The 16,402-nt window shown below is 49.3% G+C and overlaps 2 protein-coding genes across 5 annotated transcripts in view; one reads left to right on the forward strand and one right to left on the reverse strand.

The window, feature by feature from the left end:
* Positions 1-197: 197 nt before the first annotated feature.
* On the reverse strand, positions 198-7,325 carry stk24b (serine/threonine kinase 24b (STE20 homolog, yeast)). Its single transcript, XM_076094570.1, has 11 exons — positions 6,570-7,325; positions 4,771-5,001; positions 4,439-4,495; positions 4,176-4,284; positions 3,685-3,842; positions 3,340-3,525; positions 3,108-3,256; positions 2,895-3,018; positions 2,398-2,466; positions 2,141-2,277; positions 198-2,050 (listed from the first exon to the last, which is right to left on the reverse strand). The coding sequence occupies exons 1-11, from the start codon at positions 6,609-6,611 to the stop codon at positions 2,017-2,019; spliced, it is 1,296 nt and encodes a 431-aa protein (XP_075950685.1). The 5' UTR covers positions 6,612-7,325; the 3' UTR covers positions 198-2,016.
* Positions 6,212-16,402, forward strand: part of LOC142952690 (sodium-driven chloride bicarbonate exchanger-like) — a 29,902-nt gene continuing 19,711 nt past the window's right edge. For all 4 annotated transcript variants that reach the window (XR_012954705.1, XM_076094566.1, XM_076094564.1 and 1 more), the window contains exons 1-2: positions 6,212-8,765; positions 10,065-10,094. Coding sequence is in view for 3 of the 4 variants with exons in the window: in XM_076094566.1 (XP_075950681.1) it covers positions 8,718-8,765; positions 10,065-10,094 (78 nt within the window). In the remaining variant the exon portion in view is untranslated. The remainder of the gene's footprint in view (positions 8,766-10,064; positions 10,095-16,402) is intronic.

Genomic DNA, 16,402 nt, shown 5'->3' on the forward strand with positions numbered 1-16,402 from the left:
GCGCAGTTACTGAATTTTTGACTTTATTCTCAATATTAACATATATATATATATATATATATATACACACACACTACTTATATTCATAACTTCTTCCCTGTTAGGCCTTGCTTTAACACTCTTGTATTGATTATGTAACTGCCACAATAATATCCCCTCTACACACATTTAAGTCCAGCAAATGCACGACACAAAGCTTCTCAGTTAGCATCAGATCTTTATTTCTCATGTCACTTTGAAAGCTTACAAGGAGCTCACATTTAACTTGGGAATCCTCAAATGACACAAGCAAAGATTATATACACAGTACTATAAACTGTCAGCTATGATAAAGGAGACCAAATGTACACATCTTGTAGTTATTTCCGTAGCATATGTTTTCCTGTAAGGTATAGATAGTTGTTTTTTGCCCATATCCATAAAGCATTCCATATTTCCATCTTTGCAGTTATAAAAATATCAGGTATTTCTTAATTTCTTTCGATCCCTGTGTTGACAAGTGCGTCTTGATGCAACTCCTCAACATTATTGCTGCATTAGCACAGTAGTAAATTCTGGAACTCTTACGTAAACATATATAGTAAAACATGGCTATTAGCAACTTTTATCGTTTTTTTTCTTCTTACAGGCTTCTTTAAATACTCGACACTTTCAAAGTGCAAAAACAAACCGACTGATCTGACAATACAAAAATAATACGACAAAAAAAAAGGTGCAAATCAATACTACGAACATCTGGTGAGAGCATAAAAAAAAGAGCGACATGGCACTTCTAGCGTGGAAGTGAGAAACGGGAAAGTCCGGGATGGCGTTGGCGACTGCAGCTTGGCTTGTCCTTAAATACGTTTGGCCACGAGCGAGTCCCTCGCTTCCACTTTAACAATAAAGTAACGCAAAATGAGAAATTCGGAGCCATTAAAAAAATAATACTTCACATGATATCGGCGCTCATTGAGGTTCCCCTTTGTGAATGTCCCGGGCTCCACTCGACGCCGAACCGCCTCCATTCTTTGTGCTCAACAATTTCAAAACAGACTCGTCTAAAACTTAAGCACAGGTAGTCGTCGTTCTCTTCAGCCTCTAAACAAAGTACGCTTAGTGTCGTAGTTAGTCCGGCGATTCAAAATGGAAGATTGGAACTCGGGTCACTTGGAGAGAAAAACAAACACAGACGAACACTGAGCTCGACGAGCGGGAGGAACGAAAGCCCGCGATGAAATGCCGGATGTGTGTGTATCTCGAAAAGGCAAGGCATGTTCTGTTTCTTCTTCTTTTTAAATATCTACTTTTAAACATCCGTCAATATCTACAAAATGCGCGTTACCATTTTGTACACAGTGATCCATTTCCCCCCGCAATGACGACTTGTAATCGACCCCCCCCTCCCCCCTCCCAGTCCACTTAAAGCGCTTTACCTGAGGTTTCATTAAGAATGCTGCAAATTTGCCTTAACAGGGAGTCTTACATACACGTGCACGCACACACACACTCACAGGTGCCCACAGACACACACACACACACACACGCACTATCACACTAAGATAATATCCCTGCAGGTTCATCAAGCATGCTTTGTCAGAGGTTCTGGGGATATGACGCCTGCATTGAGAGGGGGCAATGAAGTCTTGGATTTCGCGGAGGGGGTGGGATTTTTCCGGCTCCTCGTCGAGCAGATTCCACGCGGAGACTCTGTGGTAGTCCAGCGCGCACGCAGAGCCCAGAGTCCGTTTAAAACTCTTGAGTCCTCCTCTCGTCAGTGGCTGCAAGAAGCTCCCCAGAGTTCCGCTGTAAGCCTCCGCTTTAGAGTTCAGTCATTTTTACAGAGTGGGTTAGCCGCCGCCGCCCCCCCCCCCTTACACACACACACACACACACAAACACACACACACACACACACAGGGGGGTCAAACGTGGTCGGCTGGTGTTGAATGTCTCGACCCTCTGACCTGGCTGTGGTGTTGGGGGGGCTGGTGGTGGGGGGCCCCGGAGAGCAGGGCCGGGGCAGAGAGCCGGTCTCTAGGAGGAGGACGACGTCCTGCTTGTGGAGAAACTGTGAGAAAAAAAGGAAAGGTACGTTATTGTCTTATACAGCTAAAGAAAAAAGACATAATGTACACGATAAAGGATTGTGAGGCGTTACCTCTGGAGCCTGTGGACCATGTGAGCCACCAGGGAGTCGGAGATGCCGGGGTAGGCCTCCTCGGCCAGCAGGATGGCCTCCCTCAGCTCATCCAGGACCATGGGGTTCCCGTTCACCTGCTCCTGTCTCGCCTTCAGCTGGGAGAGAGGAGAGAGGAGAGAGGGGGGGAGGAGGCAGAGGTTTGGTTGGCACCGATTTCCAAATGTAACACTTCAGTGACCTTTGTGGCTGCTGGTTCTCCACACGGAGCTCCTTACCTCAGCTAATGCCGGAGAGATGACGGTGACCAGGCTCTGTGAATAAGGCCTCTTTGGAATGTCTTTCGTCTGCGGAAAGGGGAGGGAACGAGAGAACGGGGGGCGGGGGGGAGCAGAGCGGAGGGAAATTAAAGTCGTGCAGCTTCACCTTAGGGGGGGTAATCTATTAAAATCAGGGCGGCGTGTTCCCTAAATAACATCACGGGTTAGTCCTCGTGAAACAGTGCACATGTAGTTGTTCTGTCACAGCGGGCTGAAGTTCATCTGATCCACTGTCAATGGGGACGTTTTTGTCCTTGAAGAGCCGAGTGTCTGTATTTTGACTACACAGTTTATTATAGACGTATTTAAAGGAGCCAAAATAAATTAAAAAACACGCACCCTTCCCAAATTGTATGCAATACGCTCGAAAACAGCCAAAATGAACAAAAACAATTTTAAACGAAAAAGCCAAAAATGTCCCGAGTGATGCTCAATGACGTTTTTGAAGCTCTCACCTGGTCTGCTGGCCCCGACTGCCCCTCCCCGTTCTGCAGCTTCTTGGGGTCCTTCTCTCGGATGGTGAAGATCCAGTCGTCGCTGCCAAAGTTGTTCCCGCCCGACGCCTGGCCGTCCTGCTCTCTGATTGGACGGACATTAAAAGAGGCGTTAAGACGTTTATCGGGGCGAGTGATTGTCGAGAGCTTTAAGGAGGACGGTGTCAAACTTACGAGTCGGACTCATCCGAACTGGACTCCGTGGTTCTCGACTGCTCTGCCTTCCACCTCTTGTACTTGTCCACCAGCTCGGTCAGGTAGGAGGTCTTTTTCGCGTGGCGCACGATCAGCTTGTGCTTCAGCAGCTCTTTGGCGGTCGGCCTCTTTATGGAAACAAGAGGGAAGCAGGTGAGATGAGCGCGCCAGACAAAAAGACACTTTTTTAAATGTGAGACACGCTACTCACGAAGCTGGGCTCTTTGTTGAGGCAGGCCTCGACGAACTCCTTGAGCGGCTTGCTGTAGGTGCCCTCCAGCGTGGGCGGGGTGTTCTTTGGGATGAGGAATAAGACCTTCATGGGGTGGAGCTCCGAGTGGGGCGGCTCACCTTTCGCCAGCTCGATGGCCGTGATGCCCAGCGACCAGATGTCGGCCTGGAAAAGCACGGAGAGACACGGTGAATAAAAACAGCTCCATAGCACGACTGGAGGTATAAAGCTCCACAGGGTTATTACGGTTGTTTAGGTGCGGTGAGAGTTATTCCCACTCTGCTTCAGTCGGATACGTTTGATGCATTTGTCTGCGAGCCTCACCTTGGAGTCGTACGCCGACTGTCTGATGACTTCGGGGGCCATCCAGAAGGGCGTGCCGACGAAGGTGTTGCGTTTGATCTGGGTGTCGGTGAGCTGCCCCGCCACGCCGAAATCCGCCAGCTTCACCTCTCCCTGCTCGGACAGCAGCACGTTGGCGGCTGTGCGGGAGGGGGGGGGGGGGGGAGACGGGACAGACGGAAGGATGACGTGATGCAGCTCGGAGAACACACACACACACATCATCGGACGCCTCTGTCAACACCATTTATCTGCATCGCCAATTTATTTCAGAAGCCTTTTAGAGAAGCGCTGCAGCGTTCGCCTCAATCCCCCCGATGCAACACAACCTCTATAATGAATGGAACCCATAAGTGGTCGTCGATACCATTAAGGCGCTACGTGATATTTGCGCGTGTGCTCCGTAAATGCCAGTTAGTCGTCTGAAAGCCTGCGGCCTCTGACGGCAGCGCTCTCAGTCCGCCCGCGGCTACCTTTGATGTCCCTGTGGATCTTCTTCTCAGAGTGCAGATACTCCAGGCCCTTGAGGATCTCCCTCAGGATCGTGGCGATCTGGGTCTCGTCCAGGGCTCCGGGCTCCATCTTTAGAGGGCGAGCAAACAGAAACCATGAGCGGTGGGCCTCGGGGCGGATGAATATGTGCTCCATCATACAGCAACGGTATCTGATGAATAAGGAGACTATTTAAACAGGCGGAGGGGTTGGAGTGTGTCGGAATGCGTCGACGTGCACTTACCAAATCTAACGCCGAGCCTCCCCCTAAATACTCCATGATGATCCATAGCTTCGTGTCCTGGAGCAGTGGAGACAGAAAGAAGAGAAGCGAGTGAGCCGCCAGCGACGGGCAAAAGATACACCGCTCGCTTATGAGGGGGGGGGGGGTTATTGGTTCATTGCAAGGTGTAAACAAGTCATGGTGACACTATGAGGGCTTGGTGGGATGTCGTCTGAGGCAAAATCCCTTTTTAATTCAGGATTAATCGGGGAAAAGGTGGGCAGAGGAAGGGAAATCCTTCCTATTTGCTCACTTCCTGCATATTACAGACTCTGACCTAGTACCAGCATCACCTTGAGGTACGAGCCGTAGTACTTGGTGACGAAGGGGCTGTCGCACTGGCTCAGCACGGTGATCTCCTGCTGGATGTCCTCGATCTCGTCCTCCGCCTCCTCCAGGTCGATGGTCTTGATGGCCACCACTTTCTGGGTGCGATTGTCGATGCCTTTGAACACCTCGCCGAACGAGCCCTTGCCGATGCGCTCCAGCTTGGTGAACAGCTCCTCCGGGTCGGCCTTGATGCTCTGTCGGTGACGGGAAAAGGGGGAAGGGAAGGCGGATTGAAACAACAAAAAAAGGAAAGAAAGGGGAATGTTTGAAAAGAACTGAATGCTGGGGGAGTAAATAGGAAACACCAGCAGGGTGCCATTCTTACAGGATACATTAATTCACTTGTTGCAACACCTTGTGTTTGTGTACACAGAGAGAGAGAGACAGGAGAGTGAAAGGGAAAGAGTGTAACAGTTTGATAAGGCAGGTTCAAAAGAATTGAAATAACAAAGATAAACATTTCAGTCCTCTCTATAGCCGGCTGCACCGGACAGATTGGGTGCTGTAGATGTAAAACCAGCCAGGAGAAACACAATATCACTGTTACAGCCAAGATGACTGTTGGCACTCTGAGACATAATTATAACTCCTCTTGGGGACATAAGGACAGGAGGGACGAATTGCACGATCTCACACTGTAGCAGCATGCGTATCAGAAAAAAAGAAACCCTACTTAAACGCTGCAGGAAGTGAGCTCTCCAGAGGCTGTTGTGTGGGAAACACAAGAGCACAGCGCTGACAAAAACAACTTCCTGTCATGACCTCTTCAGAGCAGAGGCCGGGTCAAGATGCCCGTCTTGAGAGAGAAATTAAACAGCTGCGTTACACACACAAAAAAGGATCCCTTGTGTCACCAATGAAGACCCTTTTTGGTGCCATGAAAGAGATTTATTCAAGAAACTAAACAGTGATTCCGCTGATGGAAAGTGTGGGACGGAGGCGATAAAGTGATGAGTCATATCGTGTTACAACAATGTTCTATTTGGGTTTGAATTGGAAAAAGAGCTTTTTATGCCAGATTTAAAAACGTACACTTGGTAGACCCGATTTAAAATACCCTAAAATATTGCAGCACGGCTGACAAGCTAAAACTTTGCCTCCGTGTCCTTTGAGAACAATCATCACCTGACTTCTTCATGATGTCATAGGAGTTATTGTGCTCTAAATGGACTCAAGTCTTTGTTGTGTGCCAAAAATCCCAGCAGTTTGTCTGCCCCTGAAGCATCCTCTACTTCATTCAGAGTCTGCATGCATTTACAGTTTACACCAGGAACAGTTATCTCCTCGAGTTATCTGCCCAACACAATTATCCCCTATAAATTCCTAAAGATAGCAGCAGAGGCTAGAACAAGGTGCGCGTGCTTCATAGTTCCTAATGACGCCATGGCAGAGATGCAGATTAGCTTTAGGCTATTATGTCGCATACACATTATAGTTTATATAAATAATGTGTTGAGGTTGTTTATGTCTGTCGATACATGCTCTCCTATTCATTCTGGCCATTGCAGCATTAATATGGGTGCACTATGAGCCTTTAAAGTGTTTCCGGCCTCGAGAGAGTGAGTTTTTTTTTTTTTTTTACGAGGTGAAAGTTAACGTTACCCCAGATGCCCCAAAAGTCACCGGGTGGAAAGCGGGGTCGTTCGGCGTGTCGTGCACAAAAAACCCACAGCGGGGAGTGAAAGAAGAAAAGTGTACATTTTGTTCTGGCAGTGACCTCGACTACTTAATGCGGAGATAATTCAGAAGAGGGTTGTCTTACCTGCATCCCCGGCAGGTTACCCTGAACAGGAGAGTGGGCCATGGTGCTGCCGGCTGGGTTTGCGCCTCGACCAACAACGCAGGGCTGGTGTCTCCTCGGCTCGACTTGTGCCGCGAACGTCAGCTAATCCTCCCGGACACCTGGTTACACGCGCCCCGCTGAGAACCGCCTCGGGCACGGGTATGAAGAGAGAAAAACGTCCCCCCACACACCCTTTCTTGTGCGGTAGCGACACCAAGTCATCCAAAAACAGCTGAGCAAGCTAACAGACGTCTGCTAATGCTAACTCTGGAGCTGCACAGCAAGAAATCCGCAATGTTAGTTCGCTAACTGGTGCGTTAAATCGGATTCTCCCACTTGGGGGAAGTTATCCCGCTGCAGCACATTTAAGTAGCGACGACTATGTATTTCAAAATGACCCAACTGCCACTCACATAACGCGTATTCTCTCGCTAGCGGTGTTGTCAGCTGGCTAACATGGTTAGCACGTTAGCTAGCTAGCCAACGCAGACAACCCGACCAACGTTCTGTCGGTGAGCTGGCTCGGAGCGCGGTTTGTCCGCATGCCGCTGATGTCACCCGCAGAACGGACCCTCGAATACACCGATAACCCAGCGGTTGTATCGATGCGCTAACTTGCCTTCAAGCAGCGCTACAGGTCGGGCATCTGCGGCAAGGATAGCTCGCCTGTGTTTTTGTTTCCTCCCTCACTTTCGTCCCGTACTCTCGGCCATCTTGTCGGTGCTTGTGACGCCTGGCTGGGCGGATCCGGATCAACAACGTTTCTCCCTCGCCGGTGTTGATGCCAGGACGGACCGAGGGTCCCCCGGTCCCCCCCCCCCCCCTAAAAAAAAAGTTTTTGGAGTCGGTGATACTTCGAGAGATATTAGACTGTTTTGATGTGGCTGTGGAGCTCAGAATCCCGTCTGAGAAAACCCAAGGTGGTCACTGCGATCTGGTGATTTTGGTCCAAATAGCCCGAGAACGTGCTATTAATAAACCACCTTTACATAGCTATATGCTGTATAGATTAAATCACTTTCCAAATGACCACAGGAAAGCTTGGGACACGTGTCCCCTGCCCTTGATTTACTGGTAATCACACTAAAATCCACCTTTTTATTATTAAAACCTGCGTTAATCCAGTAGCACCACACTCACATCGCAGTCCTCTGTGATACTAATGCAATGGCATTACCGTGCGCAACTGAATTGCGTTAACGCAATTGCATTGGTAGCAAATCACACTAATGACTCTGCGACCAATGCCGTTTGCGGCGCTAATTGGGTCCAATTTCGGCGTTTCGCCACAGGAGGGCGCCAGTGCACCAACTTCACAGCAGCAGCAGCATCCTTGTGTAATCCGGATGCTGATGCCGGCGCACCGTCGCGTGCTCTTCTGCAGCGAGACGGAATGACGGGTCGTGCCAGCGCATTACCGCAGCCGGTGTTATTTGTTGTCGCCAAGAACATTTGATGCCATATCATAGAATAGCGATGAACAGCCGAAGCAGATTGTATGATCATAAAGATGGTTCAACCTGTTCATACAAAGGGGCCTCGCGTGGCGCAGGCGAGTGGTTGAGAACATGCAAGTGGGTCGCATACATGAAACAAAGAGATCATATAGAAATAGTTTGAATCGTATAAGAGAATTAGATAATGGAGATACACTATGGATGAATTCACAATTGCCCCTGTTAAAATAATTGGAATTGAAGAGGCGACCCTTGTTTATGAACTGCAACCGCGTGTGTCTGTTTGTGTTGCTATTTATGAAGGAATAGCCTTAGCAAATTCATTCCTGGATATAAAAAAAACGCGCGCGCAGTGGCTCCGCTTCTCTCACACACACACACACCCGCGTGCGCCTCATCGTCCGGGGGTCGAACGCGTGCGATATTAGGAAGCGCTGCCTCCCTCCTTCATGCGTAAATGATGCGGGGCAGGACGGGAATGCTGCGCTATATCCATTTGAGAAAACCCGGCCGGTGAATGTGAGGTGGTGGTGGGGGGAGAAAGGGAAAACGCACAAATAATAAAAGAGAGAGAGAGAGAGAGAAAAGAAGCCGTCTTCAAGCAGCGTTTGGCAGAAGCGGAGCAGCGCGTCACGACTCGCCTGTCGAGGAGCCGAGGAGAAAAAAAAAGATGGACATCACGGATCAAGGAGCTCAAATGGAGCCGCTCTTACCCACGGTGAGTACACACGCTATTGTGTTTACGTTCACTTTCACCGCGTGCATCTAAGCTGAACCGGACTGTTGGTCGTGACGTCCCTTTAGAATAAAACAGTTTGGGGATGAAACGTCACAGCAATGCGTGATTTCATATTCACTATTTTCAAAATGACCCACATTTGGAGTTGTTTTTTTTACCGGTGTATCGGGGCGAAGGTTGCGCACCACGAATCGATACGCACTCTTCATACGCTGCGCATCTATCACCACGAACGCCTACGCATTCGCACAAAAGGCACCCGTGCCGCATCCGTACAGGTTGGCACGGTGTTACGCGGCAGAGCTGCGGTTATTCCCGTTGTGCCCGTTCACTGTCTGTCGCCTTTCAGCCAAATCATATGGTCCACCATTCGACCCAGTTTTTAATTCTCCTGTATGAAACCGGCTGTTGCTTTTCGAGTACATGTACTGCGGGTTCCAAGATGATTCACCCGAGGGAGGTGTGTCGCTCACCATCTCTCCACGAGGAGTTTAACCTGGATTATTACGATGTATTATTCATGAACCCATTTGGCCTTTGTGTGAGGCTACGCACTTTTTTTTTTAGAGAAGGAAATGTGTTTTATAGAAAGTAATCAGATTATTTTACATTGTGTGCACTAAATCCACATCCATCAGAAGTGAGAGGTAGAGAGCTGGCGGTGGAGTGCGGCAGGGAAAGCATAATAAGGCCCCCCCCCCCCCCCAGAGCCCACTTGCAGAAGAAGGCTCCGTGGGGGGCCTCAAACGTAAGAGCCTGCGTCTCTGCGGTCAGCCTTCATTAGCATTCAGGTGAGACTGTGCCGAGAAAAAAGAAGAAGAGATGAAATATATTGCTTTGTGCTGGAGGCGAATCAATACTCTCCTCGTTTGGTCTATTTGTGGACGTGTTATACACGAGGTCTTAGTTTTCCGGAGCTCGCGGCGTATACAGTGGAGCCGGATGGGGTTGATGTGGCGCGCGGAAGGGGGGGGGGGGGGGGGCGCTCGATGCGGTCGCTTCCCCTTCGTCGTAACGCACAGCCGATCATGTCCCTCCGCCATGCGCAGCGAGCGAATGTGTTGTCACGGGTTTCGCCAGGATGCCTGTGAGTATGTGAGGTGTTAGTATGTACAAAACATGACAAGTACAAACACAATACTATTGTACTCCATCACTTTGCAGCAGGATCGCCTCACTTGGGACACTTGCATGTAGCATATAACAGGTGGTAACGTGTCCACGTGCCCTGCTTTTGTCCCGTTCACTTATTTCTTTTCTTTTTTTTATTACTTGCAGGAGCAAAGTTCCCAAGCAACTAAAGATGTGGTGAGTACATCTCTCGTTCTCTTCATCAGGAATGAGGAAGGCAAATGTCACATCGATTTGCTCAGTTATGACAGCGGTAACTCAGTTCGATACACTTGTTAGAAAACAAGAAGTCAAGAGATGTAAAGGGCAAGGCCGAAATAATAAAAGGTTAGGTCACACAGTGTGTCGTGAATGTCGTGAGAAAGAGAGAGAGACTGTTGGACTGACGTTCATCAGGTGGCACAAACAGGATTATCAAATAAAGCATCATAAAACATATCAGTCACAGGGGACAAGAAATAAAAGATTTCCTCCAGGCTGCTCTACTTTCCTGATGGCTCTGCCGTGATCACAAATTGCTGCTGATCCATGTTTTCTATAATCTGTAATCTACAGTAATGTTGCACAGCTGTATTTGCTTTATAACTTTCATTAGCCGGCTCGTTTAGCAGATGTCGTGTATTTTTAGATCACGATTGTCACACGAGTCACTCTGCATCTGGCAGCCGCGCAAGGCCGAGGACACGCCGGGTAAATAAATAATAATACGTCACGGGAAGTAAGCGCAATCGCTTTGTAGGAGCTCACTGGATGTGAGTGTAAGGAGACAATTGAGCCGGTCGCGGAGAAGAGTTTTGGATGCATGTCATTTGCTGTGAGAAAATATATCGCTTACGCAACCGCGGGCCGTGAGCCAGACCGAGGACAAGACCGAGCACAAAGTGTCTGCCAGTGGCAGCGACGGTGGATCCTCCGCTAAATAGAACTTCATGTGTTCCCTTCGGGACTTCTGCTTTCCGAAATGTTGCGAGGATGCATTGATATTTGCCACCTTTTGTTGTAGCAGAAGTAAACCGCTAACAATAGGCTGTAAACAAACTGCCCCACGGTAGCATGAGCGCGAGTATAAACACAACGAGGCTGCAAAGGCAAACTAGTGAGGAGGTTTTGGTACTCTCATGGAGCCACTTGGTAGCATCCAACATTAAGATCTCTGATACTCGTGTTAACCACAGACTTTATTTCTGGCATCTCACCAAAAACACATAAAAAAAAAAACCACATTAACTTCGGGATGAGGGAACAAGAAGTGCAAAAGATGCTGACTCATTCCTGCACCACTCTATTATTAGCCTGTCAATTCAAATAATCTGGTGAAATACACACATTAATTGTGAAATAGGTGTTATAAGAGCAGTGAGGAACACCCCCCCCCCCCCCTGTGCTTCCCCACCACGTCACAGAGATAGATCTCTTTGCTGGTCTCCCCCTGTGAACCACTTCTTGACCTAAAGTCCTGGATCTGACTTGGACTTGAGTGTCCTGGTCCTAATTACAACCGTGACGTAACAGCGGGCCGTCTGCCAGTGCTGTCCGGTTAATGGGCCGGTGGGGGTTTGGAGGAGATCAGTGAGAGCGGACGGAGGCTTGTTCTTTCGAGCGTGTTGTCCGACTGTGCGGGCAGGAAGCCCTCTCTCCCAGGAGCCTGTGCTCCCCTCCACGGTTAATTATAGCAGAGTCGGTGGGGAGGGAGGTGAAGCGGGCATGGAGGTACGGAGCTGGGTGGAGAATGTGAGAGACAGATGGAGAGATGAGGAGACAGAGGCATCTAGAAAATTAGATCATAGTGTGATTTTTTTTCTGTCCTCACCTGTGAGTGTTACACATGTCGGATATTGATGCCATAATGTTGATGCCATAAACCACAAAAGACAGCGTTATTGTAATTTGACAGGCGGTGCCGCAGAAACTGTTGTTCCTGCGGATCCGTTTCTAGCACACCGTGCCTCGGATCACAGTTTTTCTGCTGACGATGCACTGCAGCCGGAGAGCAGCTTCTTCGCCGCAGGTAGCTCGTGCAGACACGCGCTCAGACACGGGCACTTAAAGATGCACAACCTGTGTTCAGCAAGACTGCAACACCAACCCGGATCGCTCGCTTCTTGCAAGGTGTGTGGCGACCATGCCAGGTGCGACGGGGCTGCGTGAAGCCCCCTCGAGCAGGATGCTGTTATTTGACTCCCTGCGACCCAAGGCTTCTATTAGGTAACAGAGCCACAGAGCTACAAGGCTCAGCGGAGCAGAAGCATCCGTGATGTCAGAGCGCTAATCTCTCCAGGGAGGGAGGGGATTGGCGGATGGACGTTTGTCGGAAACATTTGATGCAGACCTGGATGAAAGCAGTCGGGAAGCAGAGTCAGAGCTGTGCCGAGCTCCCGGCTTTTGTATTTATGTTGTCTTCTTGGTGGGCTTTTTCGGAGTGAGGTCGCTGCCATGTTCCCGCACGGGAAGAGCATCTGAGGAGAGAGGAGAGGGTTTTTCGACCGACAGCCCGACAGCTGATCTTCGTCTCCGCTATTCTCTCTGACTTTCACACATAATCACAAGAGTCCAGAGCGGGGCTCAGGCCCTGAGCCCTTAGCCTCTCGTCTTACCATTGCCGCAAGCACAAGGGGAGTTAGCGGGCATCCTGCCCCCGACCTCACAGGAGGCACACTATGCTCTCTGTGGACCACAATAGAGGATTTATTAATCAGGTAGGTCACTCTGATCTTGCACTCAAAGGATTCAAGCTGTGAGAGGGCGAGCGTTTCATCCACTTTGCTGTCAAATTGGAAACAGTAAGCCGTCGCTGAGATGACGAAATATTTGCTAAATACTACAAAAGCTTGCATTCGATCGCTCTGCATAATGTCAATGCGTGTCTAGTTGATGGGCAGCGGGAGGCTTGCCTCCTGTGCCTGCAGAGAGATGCCAGTTGTGCTTACGTGCATGCGAAAGGTCCCGGGGAGGTTGGCTGACAGATGGGACTGTCATTTCTGGGGCAAGAGAGGAGCTTATACCCGCTGTACTGACCCTGGTGATCTGTGAGGGAGAGGAAAACGGGCGAACAAAAGCCAGGAGACGGTGGGTTTGTCTGCGTCTGAGCACGTATACATCGATTCTTCCTGGTGTTTTTGTGCTTTTAGGACATGCAGAAAGTTCTCCTTACCTGCTGGTTTAAATCCAAGCAGATTTGAACTTGCCGTTTTTGGACAGCATCTCATCTCAACCATGTCCGACAAGGTCGGAGAGAAGTGACGATGCGGAGATGTTCCCAGCGTGCGTAGCATGTTCTTTCCCCGTGATGCTGCAGATGCTGATCCTGCTGCCATTGCCACGGTAACCACGGCCATCTGTAGGGATGTGAACCATGACAACAGAAGCTGTCGGCCAATCGCGGGGCTCGTACAGCAGCTGGTAATCCGTCTCCCCTCTTAGCTAGCTACCAGCTATGGAATCACTCCGGCTCTTAGCTCGGATTGACGGTAAATAGACTTTGTATGAAACGCCACCTGCTTGGCTTTTTTTCTGTGCTTTCTGTGGAGACTGCGTGCAACCTACTACATCTGGCGTGATGTTCCAGAGTACACCTCGTGGCCTCGATCTGGAGGTATAGTAACGAAAACATTCTTCATCCCTGCTGTTGTCAGAGCCTCAGGAGAGCATCCCAGAAGAACAGAGAAAGGAGGTGACATGTGTGCTTCCCTGTGAGCGACGTGATAATGTACACAGGTTCCTGGAGAGGAGAGAGAATCGATAGGTCTGTTATATATATATATATATATTTATAATGGAATATAAGATCTCAGACCATGGTGTCGACACATCCCCTCTGTTGTTTTATAGCTAGTTACGTGTGAAAGATAACATCACTGGACAGTTAATGCCCAGCGTCTTTGGTCTTTGCATAACATGGAGTCAGTATTTTTTCTGTAGTTCACTTGTATCCAACAAATGATCACTAAGTCGGTCTTCAAAGGAAAGTGCGGCTGAATTTCAATATTCACATGTGTTGTTATCTCACCTGACAGTTGAGGAGGCTACTCCTCCATATGTAGAGATGTGTCATTTAAAGGGCCGGTGTAGAAGGAAAACCCACTCGTATGCTTTTGTGCTTCATGTGTAAAATGGGTGAAGCGCTCCTTTAAATGAAAGCGCCGATGAAGGTCACTAAAAGTACCTCCACTGATTCAAACGGCATCAATCCACAAAGTCAGACTCCCATTGATTATCAGGACAGCAGCTCCGGGCTGCACACCCGCTCGCTGGTTTACAGGGTGGTCTACGTGTGAGCCAATGCAGTTAAATCAGTTCTTGTTCACCAGCGGTCACCAGATGTGTTGACAAAAGTCGCAGTAGTCGGCCGCCTGGTGATCCCGAGGACACGCCGGCTTTTTGTCTGCCCTTTTTCGGGTCAATCACTCGATTCTCCTCGGGCGCCGTTTAACAATGTCAGGCATGAAACTCATTAGGAAGAGTGGTCGGGACACGGACCGCACATGTTGCAGCCCAGCAAAGTGGAATCAGGTGGGAAACATGTAACTCTAGATCCAGTACTTCCACAGACACCTGGGGACACTGGTGGTAATCACCTTGTTGTATCACATGTAATGTACTCCGAGCGATGGGGTCGTGTACGTGATCACACAAAGGAGCAAGAGCAATATAGTCATCAAATGTGTTCCTTAATGTCAGTTGTACAGGATCTATCTAAAGTTGGCTAACATTAGCCGCCATAAGCTACTGGTCATACCAGACCAAGTAAGGCGGTGACGGCAAAAGTGAACGTTTTATTGTTTAAGAAGGAGATTATGTTCCTTCTTATTTGAAAAAGTATTGTTTAATACTAGGTGTTTCTCCTTATACATTATGATTAATTAATGAATAAAACTAAGCACGCATTCTGTAAGCATGTCCAGGTCAGTGCAGGATATTGACTTTGAACCTATACTGCACACATCAACAGATAGAAATCAGATAGAATCCAATGTCAAGCACTTCAAGGTCATGATGCGGCACGAATGCACACACACACACACACACACATGAACACGCGCCCTCTTAACACAGTGTGACATTAGAACATCCTCTGGTCCTCGGTTGGTGTCCGGGGCCCGAAGCCTTTTGCTCCTCTTCCACCCCCCCCCCCAGCCCCCCCCGTGTGCGCTCACTCATCCACATGGCTCCGCCCCATCACACCACTGCCTGCAGAGGGACTGTGTGCCTTAGTGGACCCTATGCATGATGGTGTGCAGGCTGCATTGCTGCAGATGTGATTGTTGCGTGTAGGAGTACACAGAAGCAAATCAATACCCAGTGAAGGAAAGAGGCTTATGATGAAGCTTTGTGCGAGGACGAACGGGGACATGGTGTGTTCATGCTATGTCAGCGTGTTTCTATTCATCATGCCGGTCACATGTCTGCCCCTCCTCCACCTCTCGGCATCCCGACTCCCCTGGAGAGTCTCGGTCACGTGCTCAGCCCACCCCCACCCCCCCGCCAAGCCTTCATCAGCGACCAGCGGGCCAACCGGAGAACCGGCTCATTTAATTCTCTACGCCACGCAGGGCCCTCCATCACTGATCCCACGGTCAGAGACGAGGTTTTATCCCGCCGTAAAGGCCGGCAGATTAATCTCAACCCAGATTGGGGAGCAGAGATGCGACTCTCGCGGCTGGTCTGGGGTCAGCATCCTGAGGTAGAGAAACCGGGGTCTATAAATAGACAGGCGGGAGGCGGGAGATTCTGGCCCATAGGGAGCAAGCTTTGTGCGGGACGGAGCAGAGAGGAGCATAGCATCACAATGTTTATCAGAAAACAAAGGTATTTCAATGTTTTAGGTTTAATTTGTTCAGGAAGTCCCATTGAGATTAAGATCTCTTTTACAAGACAAAACAAACAAATGACATACATATCTCACAAAGCAGTTCTCACCCACACAGACGCAGTCAATTCAGTTCATTTAGCAGGTTAGTCCAGTAGGAAGGTGTTACTGGAAACCAGCTTACATGTGATGTGGTGTCACGCCTTCTGTACGCCGGCGATGACCTCTGACCTGTTCTGTGTAAAAGGTCCGAAGTGTTGAATGGCATCCAGTGCTCAATCAATGATGGATAACAATTCTGGAAACTGGTCCAGAATTGAAGGAGAACGCTGCAGCCGACAGCCACTAAACGGGCTCTAATGTAATCACTCGCCGTCTTGCCATCAGATACTCATGCTGGGGCTTTTTGAGTTGCATACTGGCTGTATTTAGATGTGTGTAGTTGTCATGGGTTCGGGGACAGGGAGACACAGTGTGTGACTGACACTGAGGGAGTTTCCCTGGGGTCCCTGCACGGGCCAACCCCCCCTGGTCCTCTCCCAGGCTTATTAGAAATAACCTCTTATTTAACTGCAGCAAGGTCCGACAGTCGCCCAGTGCAGCTCATTTCTCAGGTCTTTCATTTAGTTATTTTAGCCACCCTGGCATCGGGTTGTCACCTCTCTGTCTGGAGTGCTGA

Source organism: Anarhichas minor, unplaced genomic scaffold, assembly GCF_050575085.1.
Source record: "Anarhichas minor isolate MPS153535 unplaced genomic scaffold, ASM5057508v1 ptg000018l, whole genome shotgun sequence".
Classification (NCBI taxonomy): Eukaryota; Metazoa; Chordata; class Actinopteri; order Perciformes; family Anarhichadidae; genus Anarhichas; species Anarhichas minor.